The sequence below is a fragment of the Pholcus phalangioides genome, unplaced genomic scaffold (genome assembly GCF_987345545.1).
Source record: "Pholcus phalangioides strain wild (caught in Gottingen) unplaced genomic scaffold, Ppha-v1.0 ptg000011l_1, whole genome shotgun sequence".
NCBI lineage: Eukaryota > Metazoa > Arthropoda > Arachnida > Araneae > Pholcidae > Pholcus > Pholcus phalangioides.
In genome coordinates, this window is record NW_028301604.1 from 50,022,861 (window position 1) to 50,045,570 (window position 22,710).

At 35.1% G+C, this 22,710-nt stretch overlaps 1 protein-coding gene across 2 annotated transcripts in view; it reads left to right on the top strand.

The window, feature by feature from the left end:
* Window positions 1-22,710, top strand: part of jar (Myosin heavy chain 95F jaguar) — a 396,549-nt gene that overhangs the window by 22,408 nt on the left and 351,431 nt on the right. For both annotated transcript variants that reach the window (XM_089239616.1, XM_089239617.1), the window contains exon 5: window positions 19,222-19,351. In XM_089239616.1, coding sequence (XP_089095742.1) covers window positions 19,222-19,351 — 130 coding nt within the window. The remainder of the gene's footprint in view (window positions 1-19,221; window positions 19,352-22,710) is intronic.

The following is a 22,710-nucleotide window of genomic DNA, read 5'->3' on the forward strand; positions in this document are numbered from 1 at the left end:
AACTAATGAGGTACAGCTGAACATGGAATTGAAATTGTCATGGCATGGTTAATGTGAGCACCGATAATCGAGATTCTACTGTAGAGATGTCAATATTAAATGAATTGACAAATAAAAACACACACATTAAGACTAAAGTAAAAAGCGTTAAACATATAAGATTAAAACCAAGGCGAAAAATATAAAATATACAAATTGAAACAAAAATGTTAAAAATGTTACTAAGAGGGTTCCCAGTGACCTGGAAAGTCAGGGAATCTGAAAACAGTCAGGAAAAATGTGAAATATTTGTCAAAAGTCAGGGAAAATTCTAAATACTTGAGAAAAATCCTGGAAAATCTAAAAAGGAAAAAAAATCAAAGAGGATCAATCTACTTTCAAGTGGTTTACCTTCACTTTTTTCCATGGAAGATTATTTTTCAGATCCCCAAGGAGAGGAAAAACCCCTTATCAGCATTTTCCTCCAGATCCCTTACTGAGATAAATGTCTTATCAGTTGAAGGGTGGGATTTTACATATATATATATATATACTGGAAAAAAATGTTGGCCAGGGAACAATCTGCCCCCTGAGTAAATAGATGAAGTGATCTAAAGTGGAGAGACCCTCCTTTCCATTGTTGAAAACAAAGCCAATACCAGCTCTTAACTTCTTTTCTATCTCTTCTGAAAAAACATTTTATCCTCTTGGTTTTTTTTTTCCTGCCTGTGGGTAGAAAACCTTTAACCTTTATATGTTGAAGAATGATTTGAATTCAATTATCTCTGTGTGGATTTCCAAGGAAACTGGTATTCTGTGCAAGATCATATAAACAATTTGATTTTGTAAGGGGTGGTGGTGGCAAAATATTAACATTCTGTCTGTAATTTGCTTTTCAATAGTATATATTACCAGGAAATGATATATAGTCACCCCCCCCCCCCCATTTGCGGTTTTTTCCTTCATTGGAATTTTTTTCAGCAAAGTATATAAAATATATATACTCTGGAAAACAATGTTGGCCACGGTTACTGAATCTGCCCTCTGAGTAAATAGATGAAGGGATCTAAAGAGTAGACTCCTTTCCATTCTTGAAAACAAAGCCAATATCAGCTCTTAACTTCTTTCTCTCTTCTGAAAAAAAAAAACATTTTATCCTTTTTCTTTTTTTCCTGCCTGTGGGTTGAGAACCTTTATATTTTGAAGAATGATTTGAATTCAGTTATCTCTGTGTGAGATTTCCAAGGAAACTGGTATTGTGTGCAAGATCATATATACAATTTGATTTTGGAAAGGGTAGTGGTGTCACAAAATATTAACATTCTGCAGACCTGCCAACTCTCCGGATTTAGGCGGGAGAAAAACTCTGGATTTTTTATCCTTCCTCCCGCTCTCCGGATATTCACAGAAAATTAGATTTTATGGAAGCTTTCACGTTATCGTGACGTCAATGACTTCCGTTGTCGTTAGGGAAAACACCCATAGAGGACAGCCGTGGTCATTTCCATCAGAAGCAGCCATAAAAACAGTCTTGGTGACCGCATCTAAGCAACTGGCAAAGACGTGACTTTACATAGAGTTTATCAGGGGCATGACCTTGGTTGCAGAAATTCCTGTATAATCGTTATTGTATTCCATTAACAGCTGTGCAGTAAACACATGGCAGTAAAAACAAGGTTTTTTGTCAGCAGCTTTGTATTTTGAAGTTTTTTTTTCTCCGATTAAATGTCTTCAGAAAGAAAATATAAAACTTTAAGCTATATAAAGCTTTTAAGAATTCATATACCCAATATTATCAATCACTGATAGCATCCACGAAAGGAAACTTATGTTTTATGAACAGTACATGTAGAAGTGATTTCTCTATTCTGTATGGAAAGACTGACATGGAATTATATTCTGCTCGGGTGGGGGGGGGAACTTTTTCTTAATTGATTTTTTAAAAAAATTCAAAATTTTTTTTTGTGAATTTTTTTCCAGTTGAGTCTATCAGTGCCGCGGCAGGGGAGGGTTACCCTCTTCAGGAGAATCTCCAGATTTCTGGATTCCAAAAGTTGGCACGTCTGATTTTGTCTGTAATTTGCTTTTCAATGGTATATTACCAGGAAATGATATACAGTCACACCCCTCTATTTGCGGTTTTTTTCCTTCATTGGAATTTTTTTTCAGCAAAGCTCACAGCAATCGTCATTCACATGTTTTGTTTACAAAATTTGAGTTCTGTATGTTTAGGATGGTTCATTTGTCTAGTGCTACTGATAATGATCTAAAAGGGCAAAAAAAAAAAATAGTGAAAACTTTACAAGAAAAATTGGATATATTGGCTATGCTTGGCGAAAGTAAGTCAATTGCGGCTGTGACTCGCCATTACGGAATCAATGAATCTACAGTAAGATATATTAAGAAAAAGGAATCTGAAATTCTATCAGTCGTGGCTGTAGCTGCACCTGTGACAGCAAAAACTTTGCATCGTCTATGGCAGTGGTCGGCAAACTGCGGCTCGCAAGCCATGTGTGGCTTTTTGGCCCCTTTGAGTGTGGCTCTTCCACAAAATACCACATACGGGAGCACAAAAATTCCAAATTTTTGTTGAACCATGTTTAGACATGCATTTTGACCATTTTGTTCTCGCTCTCTTTCCCTCCCCTCTCGAGTAAGTAATCTTTTTCGCTGGCTTTTGCTGAAAGAAAGAGTGAAAGCCTGACACTGTTGTCACATGACACTTCCACGACCAATCAGGTGGGTCGAAACTGGGATGTTCAGAAAAAAATTGTGTGGAAAACGAGGCTTTTTCCTAAGGTACTCCTAGGTAGATAGACACAAAAGACTAGTCTCCTCTCTGAACATGGGGGGGGGGGGACATGCAATGTTTTCCCATACTAAGGAACATCAACCTTTACCCGGCCAGATCAATTATGGAAGCCTAACTTCCTGAGCCACCACCTCTCATGACAGCTCTCCCGAGTCCTTCTCTCTCCATCCAACATCAAACATCAGTCAACACTGCTAGGAGCCATCCACCAGGAACCACACCTCTGAAGACGACACTCCTGGGCCGCCACCTCTCATGACGAATCTCCCGTAGACACCTCTCTCCATCTGCATCCAACATCGGTCATCTCTGAAGCGATCCACCAGGGGTGACCATTTGAAGACAATGCTCCTGGGGCTCCTGAGATAGACGGAACAAGTATAGAAGACGAGTGTGGATGGGAGAGTTGGAAGGGGTCGACTTCAGCGAACGTACCTGAATCAGATCGAGCACATTTTTAGCAAAGGCTAGCTTAGGCGTATCCTAATTAAGTTAATAACAATGTACCTACCTATATACAGTAGAACCTCATTCATTTGAACATCAATTTTTCGAACAACGCGGCCAACCGAACATCTTTTCAATCTAACTCATCTTCAGTTTTCTATATTAAATGATGCTCAACAGTTGCCATTTTCTTGGAATGTGAATCCTTATCTCCCAACTCGATGGCTTCATTCTATTGTACAATAATTCACTTCCAAACAATTGTACATAACTGTACCTATGAGCTATTGATGCACGTGTGGGTGGATCCGGGTACAGTTTGTTATAAACGGTTGACAAGCAAACAAACGCTTAAATAGGAGCAGATTTATCAGCCTTTTTTTTTTTTTGCCTGACGAATTCATCTTAATCCTATGGGTGTGCCTTAATGAGAGGCAGGGGTGTGTCTTCTTGACAACAAGACAGTTCTTATCACGGTTTTTATTGCCGGGGGGAGGGAAATCGTTTGTCGTTGAATTACTGTCGTTATCGATTTAGTTTCAAAATCGATTTTTCGAACTTTTCACTTTTGCGAGCACCCTTCGGCAGTGGCGTCGGAGCCGGGGGTGCTGTGGGTGCTCGAGCACCCACGGTAATTTGTGGCACGAGTCTGAGCACCCCCCAGAATTGATTGAGAAATCGTAATTTCCAATATAACGCTCAAGACGAGAACCCACAGGTTCGAAACATTTCCGACGCCCGTGCCCTTCGGTCCCGATGTGTTCGGATAATCTAAGTTCTACTGCAGTTGAAGTTAAAAAAAATTTGGCTCTAAAAAGAAATTTCAATCGTTCTACTCTTGATATTTAACTCTGTTGACTGATGAGTTTGCCGACCACTGGCCAGCGGAATTCATGCGTTTCTCATACCGAAAATTCAGGGTTTTTTTTATGGGTACAAGACTGCTACAAAGAAGGTAGTCCAATTGATTGTAATATTATAATGGGAAAAAGCGAAAAAATTGATTTACTCTTCTATGAAGGGAAGGGCTAATGAAACGTCTATTTCATCAGAATTTTATGCAAGTAAAAGGTGATTTCATAGGCTTAAGAAACAATTTGGATTACGCAATGTAAAAATCGCTGCTGATCAAGCCACTGCCGACCAGGAAGCAACTAGAAAATTTCCAAAGACTCTGCCGAAAATTATTGAACAGAAGGGATATTCACCTCAGCAGGTGTTTAACGCTAAGGAAAATGCACTATTTTGGAAGAAAATGCCACAGAGAGCATTTATCACCCAAGAAGAAAAGCAAGCCCATGGTTTTAAGGCAAGTTAAAGTAGACTTACGATGTGTTGTTTGTGCAATTATCTCTGTGTGAGATTTCCAAGAAAACTGGTATTGTGTGCAGGATCATATAAACAATTTGATTTTGTAAGGGGTGGTGGTGGCAAAATATTAACATTCTGTCTGTAATTTGCTTTTCAATAGTATATATTACCAGGAAATGATATATAGTAAACCCCCCCCCCCCATTTGCGGTTTTTTCCTTCATTGGAATTTTTTTCAGCAACGCTCACAGCAATCGTCATTCACATGTTTTGTTTACAAAATTTGAGTTCTGTATATAGGATGATGGCAGCTGAATGGGAAAACACTCCGGAATCACAAGTTTGTCCATATTTTGAAGAAACCCTCTGTCTTTACACTGGTGGTCGTTGGCAGTGAATTCGTGGTGGGTCTCTATTAGAAGCCAGTGTGCAAAGAGGCAAGAACTGTAGATGTATCTCTCTGATGCTAGGTGAAAATCGGACCGGAGCTATTTTACATGAATAGCTACATGACGATGGTCTGTGCCATCAAACAAGATAGCCTGTGGGCGAACCCTCGGAAAGCTGTCAGCTGTCATGTGGTCGCCGATTTTTTTATATGTTAACTTCACTCCACACTGTTTACTTGTTACTGTTATTTCACATTACACTATTTTACAATATTTCACATTACACTATTTTACAATATTTCACATTACACTATTTTACAATATTTCACATTATACTATTTGCTTCCGCAACACCGAAGAGCGAAAACGAGGACAACCTACATTTCCAGCAGTTTCAAACCATCAAACTAACACATTTTAAATTTCAATCACAAGCGAGAGAAACACCCTAACCCGCCAGTAGCGTAGAAATTATATCAAGCTTCCAAGAGAATTTTTCTAGAGGGTATGTTAAAAAGGCCCCCTTTGCGATACAAAACTATATGAAAATGTACTAGGTACAAGTCCTCAAGGGAATTATTCAGCGTTTCAATTTAGAGTTGGGAGAGAGGGGGTTATGATGAATTTTGACAATTCAACATAACAATGGCTCATTTGTCTAGTGCTACTGATAATGCTCTAAAAAGGCAAAAAAAAAAAGTGAAAACTCTACAAGAAAAATTGGATATATTGGCTATGCTTGGCGAAAGTAAGTCAATTGCTGCTGTGACTCGCCATTATGGAATCAACAAATCTACGGTGAGATATATCAAGAAAAAGGAATCTGAAATTCGATCAGCTGTAGCTGCACCTGTGTCAGCAAAAACTTCACATTGCTTGCGGAATCCATGTGTTTCTCATACTGAAAATGCAGGTGGGTTTTTTTTTGTGGTACAAGGCTGCTACAAAGAAGGTAGTCCAATTGATTGTAATATTTTAATGGGAAAAAGCAAAAAGATTAACGTACTCTTCTGTAAAGGGAAGGGATAGGGAAACATCTATTTCATCAGAATTTTATGCAAGTAAAAGTTGATTTCATAAATTTAAGAAAAGATTTCAATTACGCAAAGTAAAAATCACTGGCGATCAAGCCACTGCCGACCAGGAAGCAGCTAGAAAATTTCCAAAGACCCTGCCGAAAATTATTGAACAGAAGGGATATTCACCTCAGCAGGTGTTTAATGCTAACGAAACTGCACTATTTCGGAAGAAAATGCCACAGAGAACATTTATAACCCAAGAAGAAAAGCAAACCCCTGGTTTTAAGGCACACTCACTATGTTGTTTGTGCAAATGTGTATGGGTATATTGTAAGGCCAACTGTCATTTTCAAATCTAAGAATCCGTGAGCATTGAAGGGAATGCATAAGTCAAAGTCCCGCACAGTATTTTGGATGAACAATAGAAAAGCTTGGTCCACGAAAACACTTTTCCTGGATTTGGGTTAAACGATGTTTCGTTCCAAAAGTCAGGAAGTACCTTGAGAGTAAAGACACGCCATTCAAAGTTCTTTTGATACTGAATAAAATTCTTGGACACCCAGATGTCAAAGAGTTCAAAGCTGATGGTGTGGAAGTCCGTTATATGTCCCCTAATACAACATCTATCATTCACTCCCCTTGATCAGGGGGTAATGCGAGCATTCGAAGCTCGCTATACTTGCCACTCAATGAAGATGATTGTACATGCAATAGAAGAAAATTTTTTTTTTTTCAAACCGATCACAACTCAGGTCTATTGCCTTAGGCAATTTACTACCTAGTGAGTTGTGCCGGAAGTGTAAGTGTGTGTACCTAACAGACCGAGTGCGTATTTAGTGTTGTGTATGATTTTTCAGTGCTGCCATCTATATCTCAGAAGTGAAGTGAGTGATGTGTAGTGACTGAATATTTGTACTGTTTGTAGGCCTGTTGCTCTCTGTGGCGAGACTTTTAATGGGGAGATCGGCTCGCATTTGTGCCTCGAAGTTGGGAACCACAGAAAACCAACTTCAGCCGACCACCACTGTGGCGACGGTGGGGCTCGAACCCGAGTCCCTGCGATGCGAGTCCGTCACTATGACCACTCGACCACCACAGCGCGGCAATAGAAGAAGATGCAAATGCAGAAAATATCTTGAAGGTATGGAAGAATTTCACTATCTCTAATGCCATTACTACTACTTCACCAAACACCATTATGCCATTACTGTCATCACTAGAACAATGGCAGCTCTTAAGAGAGAAACAGTCAACTCAGGTTGGATTGACCTTTATCCACAATGTGCACTCCAGGACACATTCATTTTTACAGAGTCAATTGAAGAGATTATAAAAGACATTGTCACATTAGCGAAACAGGTGGGTGGAGGCGGGTTCAATGATATGGATATAGAAGAGAACTCGAACAGCTAATTAATAGCAATTCAGAGGCATTGACCAAGGACGAATTAATGCAGCTGATTGTTCATGCAACAAGCGGTACCAGACGAAGATCAAAATAAAGAAGTAGAAAACAAGTTCACCATGAGTAACATTGCAGGAGAGCTTCACAAGTTGAAATCAGCAATGGATTATTTTCATGATATAGATCCCTCTATGGTACATTCTTCACATGTAGAAAAATTGGTAGAGGAAGTCTTGTCAACATACTCCAATATACTTGATATGAAGAACAAACGGCAAACAGAAATAACAATGTTCTTTCAGAAAACGTCAACAGTCAATCGCTGCATCCTCTTTTACATTCCCTTATACTTTTGCATCACCCTGCTCTTCTCATGATGTTCGATAAAATAAAAAACTATGGTTTCTATTATTTGCAGATTTTCCCCACTCCCAGGACATAGTTCCCACGATTATAAGGGCGGCGATAATTTAGAATGATATTGGATGGTTTAGAATTATATATGCGCTTGACAGTGTATGCGCTTTTGGTCAGGGAAATTTTTGAATTTCAGGAGTGGAAAATCTGCTACAAACTGCTACAATTTCTGACGTCTGCTACATTCTGCTACAATTTTAACAATTTTCCCCTCATTTGCTACATACTGCTACAAAAATGCCGAAATTCTTCAAATCTGCGCCATCTTGCACCACAAACAAAATTTTCCCTTAGGAAATTTTGAAGCTGCATCATAATAGAAGCTGACTTTTCAATGATGCCATTTATGCTCCTCGCAATTTTATTTCTTGGGGACCATAAATGGAATTAACCAGCATCTTTTCAATTTCAATTTTTTTCAATTTCATTTTAAAATTTGTGTGAATACATGTTATATGATATTATTGGCAACTAAGGAAACAAATGTCCCATACTGGTTGTTACAATGAATAGGTTTAAAAAATATAGTGCAGTGATATTATTTTCAGATATATGATGGGTAAAAAATATTTAAAAAAAAGTAGTTACAGATAAAAATTGTATAATTAACAAAAAATATGTTAAAAATTGCAATATAAATAATAAAGGATATTCTCATGCAACGGCGGAGGTGCTAAAATTTACATATGAATAATATCAACATGAGTTCTTAATATAGACTTAATATTGACCCGAAATAAACAAAAGAAATAAAATATTAATAACATATTAACGATATACATAATAAATATGGAGCCAACACATGAATTTGTACAGGATTATGGGAGGTGATTTAAAGATATGATTTAATTAAGCATAATATTAGAGGCTGTAATCAGAAATGAGATTCAATGTTAATGAGTTCGAGTAGGTAAAGTTTGAGGCGTTTTTTAAAGGAAGTAAATGCAGTAGTGTCAGTGATTTCTCTGGGTAGATTATTATAGAATTTTTTTAATCAGAAAGCAAAAGTGCTTTTTAAGAATATTTTTATGAACTAATGGCAGTGAGTAGATGGCATTTAGACGAGCAGAAGTACGGGATACGTTAAGAGGTACAGAGTATTGATGTTTTTTTATTATTAATAAGGATTTATAAAAGTAGAGGTAACACACTGGGAGAATTCTTAATTGATGAAATTGATCAAATAGAGGGGTAACATAATGATTAGTGATGCATCTGATAGCTTCTTTTTGGAGAGAAATAATAGGTTTAATATTAGTTAGATGATCTCCTCCCCAAGCTGAGAGACCATACATTAAATATGAATGAAACATTGAATAATAGAATGTTATGAGAAAGTGGTTATTAATGTACGGTTTCAGATGATAGAGCTTATATAAAATGAAACTGAGCCGAGTTTGAAGGTATTTAATATGCGATTTCCATTTCAAATTTTGGTCAATATGAACGCCAAGGTATTTAATGGATGTTACTTGTTCAAGACATTGGCACGTGCACGAGGTGAAGTGTGAACAGACATGGAAAGTTATATTATGGTTGGTTTGAGGAATGGATTGAAGAGAAAAATTTATAAATTTACTTTTTGTTACATTTATTTGTAAATCATTGCATTGAAACCAATTTCTAATTTTGATGAGGTCGTTGTTAATAATATCAGTGAGTGCCAAATATTCCGTTCCTGAATAAAGTATGACTGTGTCATCAGCAAAGGTTATAATTTTACCTACTATGTCGAGGTTACAAAGATCGTTGATAAAGATTATGAATAGCAGCAGGCCCATAACCGATCCTTGAGGGACTCCCTTTTTTATTTGCATGACATTACTCAGAAAGCTATTGCATTTTACCATCTGGGTTCTATTGTCAAGATAAGATTTGATGATACTAAATGCATTTCCTCTAATTCCGTAAGCATATAATTTTGAGAGTAGTATACTATGATTAACACTGTCAAATGCTTTCTTGATGTCTAGAAATAATCCTATTGTTTTTTAGAATGATCTATATTCTTGTAAACAAATTCAGTGAATGTCAATAGAGCAGTTTCTGTATTACTGACAGGTAAAAAACCATGTTGATTTTTCGAAAAAAAATTACTAGTAGATAAAAAACAGTAAATTCTGGATTTAATAACTGTTTCAAAAATTTTAGAGGTTTGAGATAAGATAGAAATAGGTCTATAGTTACGCAAACAATTTGAATCTCCATTTTTGTAAATAGGGATCACAACTGCTGATTGGAGAGACTTAGGATATTCCCCATTTTCAATACAATTATTTATAAGATCTGTAAGAAGTTGTAAAGTACAGGAAGGAAGACTTTTTAAAGCCTTTGCAGTTATGATATCAAAACAAGTAGCCGAATTGCGCAAGGACCTTACAATTTTTGTAATTTCACCAATATCTGTTGGAGCAAGAAAAATAGAGTTTTCACTGGAACATACGAATTGTAGAAAGTTATTTTGTACCATTGTTTGTTGTGTGATATTTATGAAATGAGTGTTAAAGTTATTAGCAAGGAGGCGTAAATTTGTTTCAGTGGGTAGTATGCGATTTTTGAAGTCAGATCCTAGTATTTTATTCGTTAGTTTCCAGCGTTCAGTTGACGTGTGGAAATTTAAAAATTGTACTGTGTAATAGTTTTACTTAGCTATTTTTATTTTGTCTTTGACAAGCTTTGCAACATTTTTAATAGATTTTCAGTTTCTCATTTTGCTTCCCAGTTTTCTGTTATTTATTTTCTACTATTCTTTCTCTTGATATGTCATTTCCTTTTACACCATTCACCATCATGTCTAGTGTTCAATGGAAAATGGTTTCCAGCTGTGCATTAATTAAAATTACCATGGTCATATTTGGTTTGAAAGGTATTTGATGTAAGATTCCAGCAAAGCTTATCTAGGCAGACAAGTAGAGGTCAACAAAAATTCAGAAACCTTTCTTTGGATATGTAGTAGACACTCTGATAATGAAAATAATATGGTAACAAGCTAGCATCCCTCACAGGCTACAGTGACCATTTTTGTCTCATCATTATCATATTCTGCATACCTAGTCTAATTATATTGGGATCTACAGTTTATAGCCGATTCCAAAACAGACGCAGTTCCAAAGGATGGTCATGATGATTTATATTCACTTACTTCATAAACTTACACATATTTATTGTATACTATCTTGAGTTGTGTTCCAGCTTGATGAGATGAATCATAAATTATAATGTTTTCTGAAAATTTTTCCATCCAATATAGTCATAATTTGAAATTTGCAGAAAAATTTTTCATTTTCATTCTCATTTTTGATTTGAAAGATAGATAGCAACACTTGAACACACAACAAGTGCAACACTTAACGTGGATTATCTTTCGTTCATTTGAAACCAACCACTACCATGGTCTTGACAAAGTAATTTTAATTAATGCTCATCTGGAAACTATTTTCCATTGAACATTAAACATGCTGGTGGATAACATAAAAAGAAATGGCATATCAAGAGAATGAATAGTAGAAAATGAATAATAGAAAACTTGGAAGTAAAATGAGAAACTGAAAATCTGTCAAAGATGCTGGAAAATAAAATACATGGAGCAATCACAAGTGAGTTAAAAATAAAGAGTGAAAACAAATGTACTCGGATTTTTTTGTGAAAATAGAATCATTCTATTAAATTTCTAATAGTTTAATCATTATTTTATAATTTTTATTTCGGTAGTTTAAATTAAAAATAATTTAAGTCTAGTTTTTAATCACTTAAATTTCTGAGAATTTCTAATAAATATTCTAAGAATGACCCAGGAAAAGAAGTCATCTCTAAGTATGTCTAATCAAATTGACGTAATATAATCAAGAGCAAACTCAAAGAGAAACACATTTTAAACATGAAATGGGTAAACTGGTAAAAAAAGCAAGATCAAACGTTCAAAAATGCTTGAAACTGAAGAGAACAAATGCACTAGTTAGACTTGCATCAGCGGCAGAAACAAGAAAAACAATAATTACTTCTCGAATGAGTGTAATGTCTCTTCTGTAGTGATTTTATTTTCAATTAGTGATTATATCAAGTCTACAAGCTAAATCTAAAAAAATTCATTTTCAAATTATTTTTGAAATCTGAAACGTCGTCTGTATGTTAAAAGCCTCTCATTTGTTGATATTGTAGAAAATGTAAAAATATAAATATCAAGAAGTCTCTCAAAAAAATTTTATGAATTGAATACTTAAAAAAATATAATTATTTCTACTAAAGGAAGTCTCTATGTACAGAGATGCCCGGAATTTCGGTAAAGGCTGCGTAAAAAATTTTCTTCACGCATCCCCTTTCCTAGTTCTAAGAAAAAAGTAGAGAAAAATCTCCAACTTTTTCCCTTTTTTTTTTACAGTGTATCATGATTGGGTGACCTTGAAAAACTGGTTTTACTAATTTGTACACTACTGTATTGATATACACGCGGGTTATTAAAGAATAAGATGAGGGATATTTGGTTGCTTCCCTGAATGAAGGGCCGTGTACAGAAGTTTCAAATTTCGGATTTTTATTACCCTGCAGATTTTCTCCCTTACGGCTATATGCGGGAAATTGCGGTGCTTTCGCGGCTATCGGCCAGCATTCAAAGATCGCGATTATACGGCGTAAATTTGCCTTGTTCCTACAATATTGTGAATGCGCTTTTTTTTATATCGTAAAGGATTGGAACGCCCGTTCAAATTGTAAGACTTTCTTGATATCGTGGAAAAAACTGAATCTGTAAAAACTCGATCTTGAATATCCACAGTTTTGTCATCTAGCTGCTATGCGGTAGTCACTGTTTCGCATCACAGAAATCGGGTGTGTAAGCAGAATCAACTTTTAGAGGGGCACAAGAGGATCTAATTCTTAACAGATAGTGTAAAAGGAATTATTTTATTCAAATATTTTAATTCTCTACTAAAATATTTTTAATTTATGATCTCCGGGGGAGGAAAGGAAGAGGCCCCTTACAACGTCCCCCCAAATTTTGCTTTTGGTGAAAATCTGTGTTTGGAACTTGTAATTTCGCAATGGTAATCGGCTGATTTTCATAAGATTTCAAATTTTGAGTTGGCTATTCCTTTGAAAAAAACTTCTGGTTGCCACGGCGATCACAGACATGCAATAAACACGTTGTTCAATAAACACGATGAGAAGATAAGTGTCTGAGAGAGAATCTGATTTGCTTTAAATTTGATCAGAAGATATTGAAAATGCTAAGATATTTTTAACAAAATGTAAAATCAATCAGAAGGGAATTTATACATTGATTATTAGTAAGTATATAAATGTGTGCCTTCAACTGTTGATTAAAGTGGATCCTGCTTATAACGTTTTTCAAAAACCGTCATAAAACCATTATAAATAGGAAAACACTTTAAACAAGAAATCGCAATTAGAATTACTTATTGTTAGGACCATGAAAATAAGTTGTACTGAGTGGAAAAACATTCTAAATGGGAGAAACGTTATAAGAGCGGGATCAACTGCATATTTGTTTTAGATTTATTACATGTGGAATTCCATACGTTAAATTCTCAGTGCTAATGAGCTTCTTTGCAAGTTTTTCCTACTAGTAGACAATGAAAGTAAATGAACCTTTTTGGATAGAACATGTTTTTAGAAATGATTATACTTGATTCACAGATACCTTCTTCTCTTACCCAGAACATGACTCACCGCTCAGTCTCAATGAAGAAATATAAGCAGGTGATCAAAGACCTGGAGCATACTGGAAGAAAATTAATAGATACCATTGAATTATGGGGGGGGGGGAAGCATAATTTTTTTAAAGATAAATTTTTTTTTGAGAGGGACCCACTTTCACTCATAAAGGACCCAGATTTTTAAAATAATATGCTACTGCATATATGTATATAAAAACTGTGTATTTTATTTACTGCCAAAAATTTAAAGTGCTACAAAACTGATGAATACTACTACAAAAACAACATTTTTCCTGCTACAAAAATCAAATTTTCATTTTCCACTCCTGGAATTTGGTCAGGGGAAGTCAGGGAAATGATCAAGCAGATTTTACTGGGAACCCTGACTAAGTAAACAAGTAAAAGACAGAAAATATGAAATTGGGACGGCTAGAAGGCTTTGAATTCTGAACACACAACATGCATATACCTTACATATGACCAAAAAAGATATTGGTCGATCGCATTCTAGAAATGTCAATATAATTCTATTCAAATCCCTGAGACTCAGAAAATTGGGGTTGTCATCGCACTAAGGTAGCAGGAGATTTTGGTTACTAATCCGCTATGGTTCATACTTAGTCACTCACCTTATTAGTTTTATTGTTTCCACCTTGATCCAGACTATATCTTGCTGTAGCCTGCAACGCACTATTGCATACCCAGGTTAGGTTTTAAGTATCCAAAATGAAATGATTCTTTTCACAGATCATTTATCAAATGTCAACAAATTCAACAGTTATACATTTTGCAATTATTGATAAATTTCCATTCAGTTTTTACATTCTAGCCGCAAAAATTAAAGTTCCATTTTGAACTATTGACAGTTAATTTTTAAGTTGTATCACAACAAAACAAAAAGATTAGCTCTCACCAAAGTTCAGGTTTTCAGTAGACTTTACATCTCACATGACCCCCCCCCCCCAAGTCATTTCATGAAATCTTTCTTGATCATTGAAACTAGGCAATGGCAATCCTTTTTGAGTCGTTAAAATCAATCATCTAATTCCCAAGAAACTGTTGTAGATAGAAGCACTGACATTCTCCATTGATGTGCTCATATAGGAAGGTTTCAATATAGGAAATATATCTGGAACATCAACTGATATAGTTCATCTCAAATCTCGATATAAAAAAACACCTTTTCTCTGATGAGACTGAACTCCTAGAACATCTCAAGGTGAGAACATTTTCTCTTTACGGCTCATATTAGTACGTGTTCAGACGTGCCAAAAACGAATGAGTAATTATTCAACTGGTTACTACATAATTAAACTGAAGTAGTTTTGGCTAAAGATTAGTAAAAAAACACTAATCATTAACTGAACGAACAAGTTCAGCTGGAAGAAATAGTGATCAATCTGTAGGCACGAAGGGTATTTATACAACTGCAGGTAAAGATATTTTAGGACCAACTGTCCTCCTTGAACATTCCATCTTTACATGGAAACTATGACGTAATACTTAAGATTTGCATAATTACATGTCACAAACATTTTTACAATAAAATTACTTTACAATGGCAGCAAGAATAACATCTAATGGGGGAATTAATCAGGTTTCATTAGATCTATTGCATGGTGGAAATATTGTCAACAAATGAGTGAATCTCGGGTGGAGGTCCGCGGCCAACCATCCAGAGAACAAGTGAGTACAAATATGTAATTTAATTATTCATAGAATGATGTTGCTGATCGGCTGCGACCGATTTGAGACTGATCCGTGGACCCATACATAGAGTTGCAACAGGTACCGTTACAGGCCTCCTCTATTATTTCAATCATAAATTGTCTTTTGGCATTGTTTTCAGTAATACTGGTAGTTGTACAGTCTTGTTCTTCAAATTTAATTGATTTCTCATGCTCATCCAATATTTGCTCCTATATATTATGTTGCACCGATATACAACCTCTGACAAAGTTCGGTGAATGAAGTCAGAACGGCCGATCTGGCAACACTGGCGAAGCAAAACGCTGCACATGCGTAGCGGCAGGTGTTGACCATCTACCGCCACCGTTGTTCACTTGAGCGTGGTTTGTGTTCCGTGAAAGTCTTGTTTTACAAAGTGCTTGTTTAATGCGTTGGTTCTTAACTGAGAACAGGAAAATGAACGAACAAAAGATCAATTCAAAGTACCTGAGGGAACGACCATGAATGCTGCAAGGTACATTGAAATTTTGACCCGTTTCATGAAACGTCTACGCAGGGTACAACCTCAGTATGCACAACAAGGTTCATGGTTTCTTGTTCACGACAATGCTCGCCCGCACACAGCCAATATCGTCAAACAGTTCCTGGCAAAAAAGGGGGTGGTGCAAATTGAACATCCACCATACTCGCCAGATCTCAATCTTCCAGACTTCTTCCTATTCCCACGACTCAAACTCACTTTGAAAGGAAAGAGATTTGACGATATTCCTGACATCCAACGAAACATGACGAGGCTTTTGAACTCCATCCCAAAAGAAGACTTCTTGCAAAGTTTCCAGAACATGTATAGGAGATCCTCAGTGGTGCATAGTAATGGGAGGTAACTATTTCGAAGGACAGTAAGGTAACTTTCATTAACATTTCATCTACGTTAATGTTACAGGACTATTCACCGAACTTTATTGTCATAGGTTGTATATGGTATACAATGCATTCAGCTAACCCAAAAAGCATCAGGGGTTTTCCGAAGTATTTGTTTTGATGCTCTGCAAATGATCCATATCCCTTATAGTATTTGGTTCAGGAAGAAGTTCCCTTCCACTCTTTTAACATCTACTGTTGGGAATGTTATAGGTCGTTCTTTTTGAAAATAATGTCCATTCCTCCTGCCATTTCTGCAGAATCTTTCTCTTACACAGCTTTTTTATGTAGTCTCTATTGTTGGTTTTAATATATTTATTTATTTCATTTCTTCTTTGCACAAAGTCTCTTTCATTTCCTTTTATTCCCGTATGTGCACTAACCCATAGAAGTTTAATGTCTGTGTCTCTAAGTAAATTTTCAATATTCTGAACTTCTGTATTTTTTGTTGTTCTCTTTATTGCATCCAGCAAGGAGCTTGAATCACTTGATGTATAAATTCACTATTTCCTTCTTTTAATAAAACTGGAATGGCCTTCTCAATGCATACATTTCAGTCTAAACACCGTGCATATATTATTCAATCTATAAATTTCTGCCTCCCTCTCCATTCCATTCTGGAAGTAGACAAAAGTGGCACCAGCCCATGGTGTAGTACAGTGTTTCCCAAAGTGGGCAGTATTGCCCCACCCCCCGGTGGGTGATGGAATGGTGAAGGGGGGGGGCGATAGAAGCTACGGGTATAATATAGGATCCTATGGATTTGCTTGTGTTCGGGGATGATGAGAGAAATAAATTTCTGAAGAAAGGGGGGATGAAACCAAAAGTTAAGGAAATCAGTTCTTTACTACCATGGAAATTCCAGTTGTGGTAACTCAGTTCCAAGTTTTTTTAACTCAGTTTTGAGCTATTTTCAGCTCAATCAGTGTGTGTTTATAATCATTTACCACTTCATCTGCTCCAATGATCTTGTAGATGGTATTTTTCATATTTTCTTTAATGTTATTTAAGTGGATCATCAAAATAGCTAACTGTCTATTGTAAATCGAGAAGATATCTATACTTAGAATAAGACAACCATAATATTCTTTATGAGCATTGTATAATATTTTATCATTTGTATATATTGTTTATAATTTTTGTGATTGTGTTTTTAATTGGGTTGCTGTATTTTTGAATTATATGACATCCATATTTGTTATGGGCATCTTTTTCTCAGCCACCTCGTTGGGCATTTTGCCTGTTGTTGCGTTCTATTTGTATTTATATTTGTATATTGTGACACCAAGGTATTTGGTTGTTTCATTGTATTTCATGTTACGGTTGGTCTCTTTGTTATGTCTTTCCCTCTCTTGCTCGCTGTATATCTGCATTTTCTGAAGCTGAACTTCAAACCATATTTTTCTGCACATGCTGCTTGTTTCTCCAGTACATCCCTCATTCTTTTGTTGAAGTGCGAGGCTGCTGTGATTTTGAATGAGATTAGAAAATCATCAGTGAATGCCTGATGTTTGGTGTGGCTCATAGTCTTCATTCACAGTATTTCATCTGCAGCTAACAGCCATAACAATGGTCCTAGCATTGAGCCCTAGGGCAGACATTTATTATAATGATGAAGCTCAATGGTATTTTTGCAGTGCACTTATTTCATCCAGGTAGTTAATAAGAATGTCCTTAAAGTATTCAGGAAACTGCAATTATAATACTAGTTTCACAAGTCGTGGACAGTTTTATCCTGGAAGGCTTTAGATATAGTGCACTGCAAAAGTTTAGACACAAAATTCACTCGTAAATTAAAAAGAAGCCGAATTATATTCAATAATAAAGATTATCAGGTACTTCTCCGTCTCTCTCCAAAAATATTATTAGATCATTTTAACACCAAAAACGGTGCTGTAATTCACAATAAAAATATGCTTTTGCAAAAAGAGTGAAATTCATGTTTACAAAAAGTTTAGATACAATAAAAAAAATTTTGTGATTGGTCATCAAAATATGTCAATTCACCACAAATGATGTCACCACTGTTCAGTATTTATGCTCTCCACACAATAGCATCAGTTGTTTGAGATGATGCTAGCAGTTCTGAAAAAATGAACAGCATAAGGAAGCTGGAATCGGATATTATATAAATAATATATATTTTCAGGATGAGTATACTTTTATATTTAATCTTTTTTATAATTTTAAATCTGTTCTTATCAATAGTTTATTAGAAAATTTTCCCCAAGTTTTTTTTCCATTTGTAACACATAGGTGGCAACTAGTGTTGTAGGACTTGAACCAATCAAATTTTGTGTTGAAAAGTTTGAGAAGAATAGCCATCACTTGTACTTTCTTCCAAATCAAATAGAACTGGAAATTATTTCACAAATTAAGTCGATTCAGGAGAAATGAGGCAACTGTTTTAATTAAATGTCACTCTCCCATCTGCTTTTTTTTTGTGAGAAATATATAATTGAAAATTATTTTAATTTTTTTGCCACACACTTTTAGTGTGATTAGGCCTATTCATCCTTCAGAGATGCCTACTGTTTCAAACCATGAGGGAGGGTTTTACACTATTTCAATATTTTTTTCTCATACATTCTGTTTTGGTGGTTTTTCTTTGAAAATCCTATATAAAATCTTACCACTATGTATGTATTTTTGAATGAGCAAGTGAACAGCTATTTTAGACAAGAAAACTATATTCAGCTAATTTTTCATTTTTTCTATGTTCATATCTCTGGATTTTTTTCTCCTACGTTTATTTTTGTTGCTAATATATATATCTTTTTTAACATTTTACTTTTTTTCTGTAATTTTTTTCAGCCTCCTGTTTGGGTAATTTGCCTGTTGTGGCTTCAGATTTTGTATTTGAATAACCAGCCTGGTTATAGGAAAGGAAAATCTTATGTTGTGAACCTCTTATATTTCTATAACCAAGTGATGAAGGCTTTAGTTAAAGGCAAAAATGTTTTTTCATTCAGCCATCTTGTTGGGCAATTTGTTTGTTGCAGCCTTTGTATTAATGCATAATCCATACTCTTCATATCAGCCTTTCAAGTTGCCTTTGCTATAAGAAACTGTAGTACATTTCTGTTCAATTATGTGTAAACTGAATTTTTTTTATCATTTTCAACACTGTTAATATTTATAGGCTTTGTTTTTTTTTCAGACATATGTTGCTAATATCCTACTGGCTGTAAATCCTTATCACGATATGAAAAAGCTGTATAGTTCATCAACTATTTCCCAATATCAAGGAAAATCTCTAGGTGTTCTTCCTCCTCATGTATTTGCTATAGGTAAGACTAAAGTCTAATACCGATTTCTGAGTTTTTGAATTGATTTAATATTTCAATACACAAAACTGAAAAATCTGCAAGAACTCTCCTTACATACAGGGGTCCTACTTTTTGTTAAAATGTCCTACTTTCTAGGTTATGTCTTACTTTCCAACTTTTTAAAAAAAATCCTTTCAAAAAAATTCATCTGGTCTTAAATAAAGAGGAAATCATTGATATATTGCCAAATAATATAAATGTAGTAGATTACAATTAACCCTTCAAGCCCAGAGGAGATTTTAATGAATTTCATCTCATAGGTCGGAGGAGATTTGATTGGTATTGCTGGTTTTCAAAAGAGATATTTAGTAAAAAGAAAGTTATAACTTTTAAACTAATTGAATTAATTTGAAATTTTTTATGTCTTGTCTGCATTATTATATAGTATATATATGGAACGTGATTATAACCCCCTTTAGACCTGCTGGAAGGACTTTTAAGTCCCTTGGGGTCCCTTAAGAAAAAAAAAGTATCACTTGTATTACCTAAAATTTATGGCATTTTCTTTGGTTAAAAAAAAAATTCTCTTCTACCGCTGCAAGGAATTGCATTTTGCAATGACTACTACTAATCAGTAGGATAAATCCAACTTGTCTCACAATGGTCTAAACCAGTGGTTTTCCACTGGGGGCCATGGATGAAAATCTCTCTGAAGGAGAGCCACAGCTACTGATAAGGGGGCCCCCAGGAAGAAATTTGTAAAAAGAGTAACCAAAAACATTTAATTTTAAACAAAATACATAGATTTTTCTTTTCTTTATTTAAATGACATTAACATGAGGAAGGGGGAAAAAGTGTTGCACGTAATCTGGGTGGTTTACATCCAACATAGGTTGTGGGGTTGACAGTAGGCCATAACACACTATAGAAGAGGTTTCAGCAAAATGAAGTAAAGACAGGAAATGGTCCCAAGACTTTTCATATTAAAAGGCAGACAAAGATTTGTTGACAATTAATTGACATTATTTTTAGCTCTAGCTATAGTGATGGTAGTATATGTAATCCTAGAAGTAAAGGGATGAAAAATTAAAGTTTGTCAAAATGAGGAGATATGGAACATCTTTTTCGAGCAATTGCAAATAGATAGCTATCTGGCGTAGCACAAAGCTATCCTCGGCCGGACACTGATTGGTCTGTTAGGGAGGGGATGGGTCAGAAAATCCAATAGAGAATGATTGCTGTAGGGTATTTTTTCATGACTTTTTAGAGGGGTGCCAATCCATTGCCTCTGCTGAAAAGAAAGTATTATGCTATTACTGCTAGGAAAATAAAAGGGGAGTATGACACCACCTGTTCTTAGGGTATTTGTTCACCTCCCCCACTGAGACTAGTCAATATGGTTCTTAAGGCCGGGTCATAAATACAAATCAAGAAAAAAAATTAATTTAGACCTTTGATTGGTTGGCGGGAAATTTCAATGTCAACCATAAGGATCTGAGTAATTTGAGATGGAATTTAATTCTTGAAGAAACAGAAATTTTATGACTTTCATAAAAACAAGCATATTACAAGTGTTTATCCACTTTGTCATAAGCTTGTGTTACATCGTTATAAGGTTTCGAGATGAATGTGTACAGTTATACATTGTCACTTTATTGAATCTGACATCATACTTTGCAGTCTAAAAGAAGGTAAGACTTTTTTTTTTTATTTGCAAAAACGAACACAAAATACATTTCAAAGACAAAACAAAAACCGCATAGAAAGGACAAGACATGAATACAATAATCATATTGAGCTTCAAGGGACACAACGTCCTTTCGGGCAGCCCTATGGATTACATTTTTATATTTTGCTGCCATTTCTCTCTCCCAAGAACTGTATGTTATATAATAAGATATAAATATTTCAAAAATTTATGCACTGTAAAAAGAAATTCAATTAGCAGATCTAAAATTGTTGAATTACAATTTATTTCTCTTACAAATAATGAGTCTAAGCATTAAATATACCTTTTCGTTTCACAAAGCTATTCATATATATGTTACCGGCAAAGGTTTTTGGGTTTTTTTTTACCAACCCTGCCATTCAAAATTCAAAGCCTTCTAGCCGTCCCAATTTCATATTTTCTGTCTTTTACTTGTTTACTTAGTCAGGGTTCCCAGTAAAATCTGCTTGATCATTTCCCTGACTTCCCCTGACCAAATTCCAGGAGTGGAAAATGAAAATTTGATTTTTGTAGCAGGAAAAGTGTTGTTTTTGTAGTAGTATTCATCAGTTTTGTAGCACTTTAAATTTTTGGCAGTAAATAAAATACAGTTTTTATATACATATATGCAGTAGCATATTATTTTAAAAATCTGGGTCATTTATGAGTGAAAGTGGGTCCCTCTCAAAAAAAAATTTATCTTTAAAAAAATTATGCTTCCCCCCCCCCCCCCATAATTCAATGGTATCTATTAATTTTCTTCCAGTATGCTCCAGGTCTTTGATCACCTGCTTATATTTCTTCATTGAGACTGAGCGGTGAGTCATGTTCTGGGTAAGAGAAGAAGGTATCTGTGAATCAAGTATAATCATTTCTAAAAACATGTTCTATCCAAAAAGGTTCATTTACTTTCATTGTCTACTAGTAGGAAAAACTTGCAAAGAAGCTCATTAGCACTGAGAATTTAACGTATGGAATTCCACATGTAATAAATCTAAAACAAATATGCAGTTGATCCCGCTCTTATAACGTTTCTCCCATTTAGAATGTTTTTCCACTCAGTACAACTTATTTTCATGGTCCTAACAATAAGTAATTCTAATTGCGATTTCTTGTTTAAAGTGTTTTCCTATTTATAATGGTTTTATGACGGTTTTTGAAAAACGTTATAAGCAGGATCCACTTTAATCAACAGTTGAAGGCACACATTTATATACTTACTAATAATCAATGTATAAATTCCCTTCTGATTGATTTTACATTTTGTTAAAAATATCTTAGCATTTTCAATATCTTCTGATCAAATTTAAAGCAAATCAGATTCTCTCTCAGACACTTATCTTCTCATTGTGTTTATTGCATTTGTTTCTCTAACTTATTTCTGCAATGTTGTAGCACAGTGGTGCTTTAGTGTTTTACATATCAGTAGATGTGTAACGAAATCTCATCTAGCCTTTGGCTTGGAATTATATCCCTTAATGTTCAACTAAATTCTCATTTGGCCCTTGGCTTGAAACTTTATTCCGAAATGTCTTATTAAATTTGTGCTTGTGTCTCGGCTGGTCCGGACTTTTTATGATGAGTCAATACTAATTCTCTAATGTGAGCTGTGACTTAGCTTTCCCAAAATGTACCATGTGATGATGGAAATTCTCTACATCTAATATCCTCG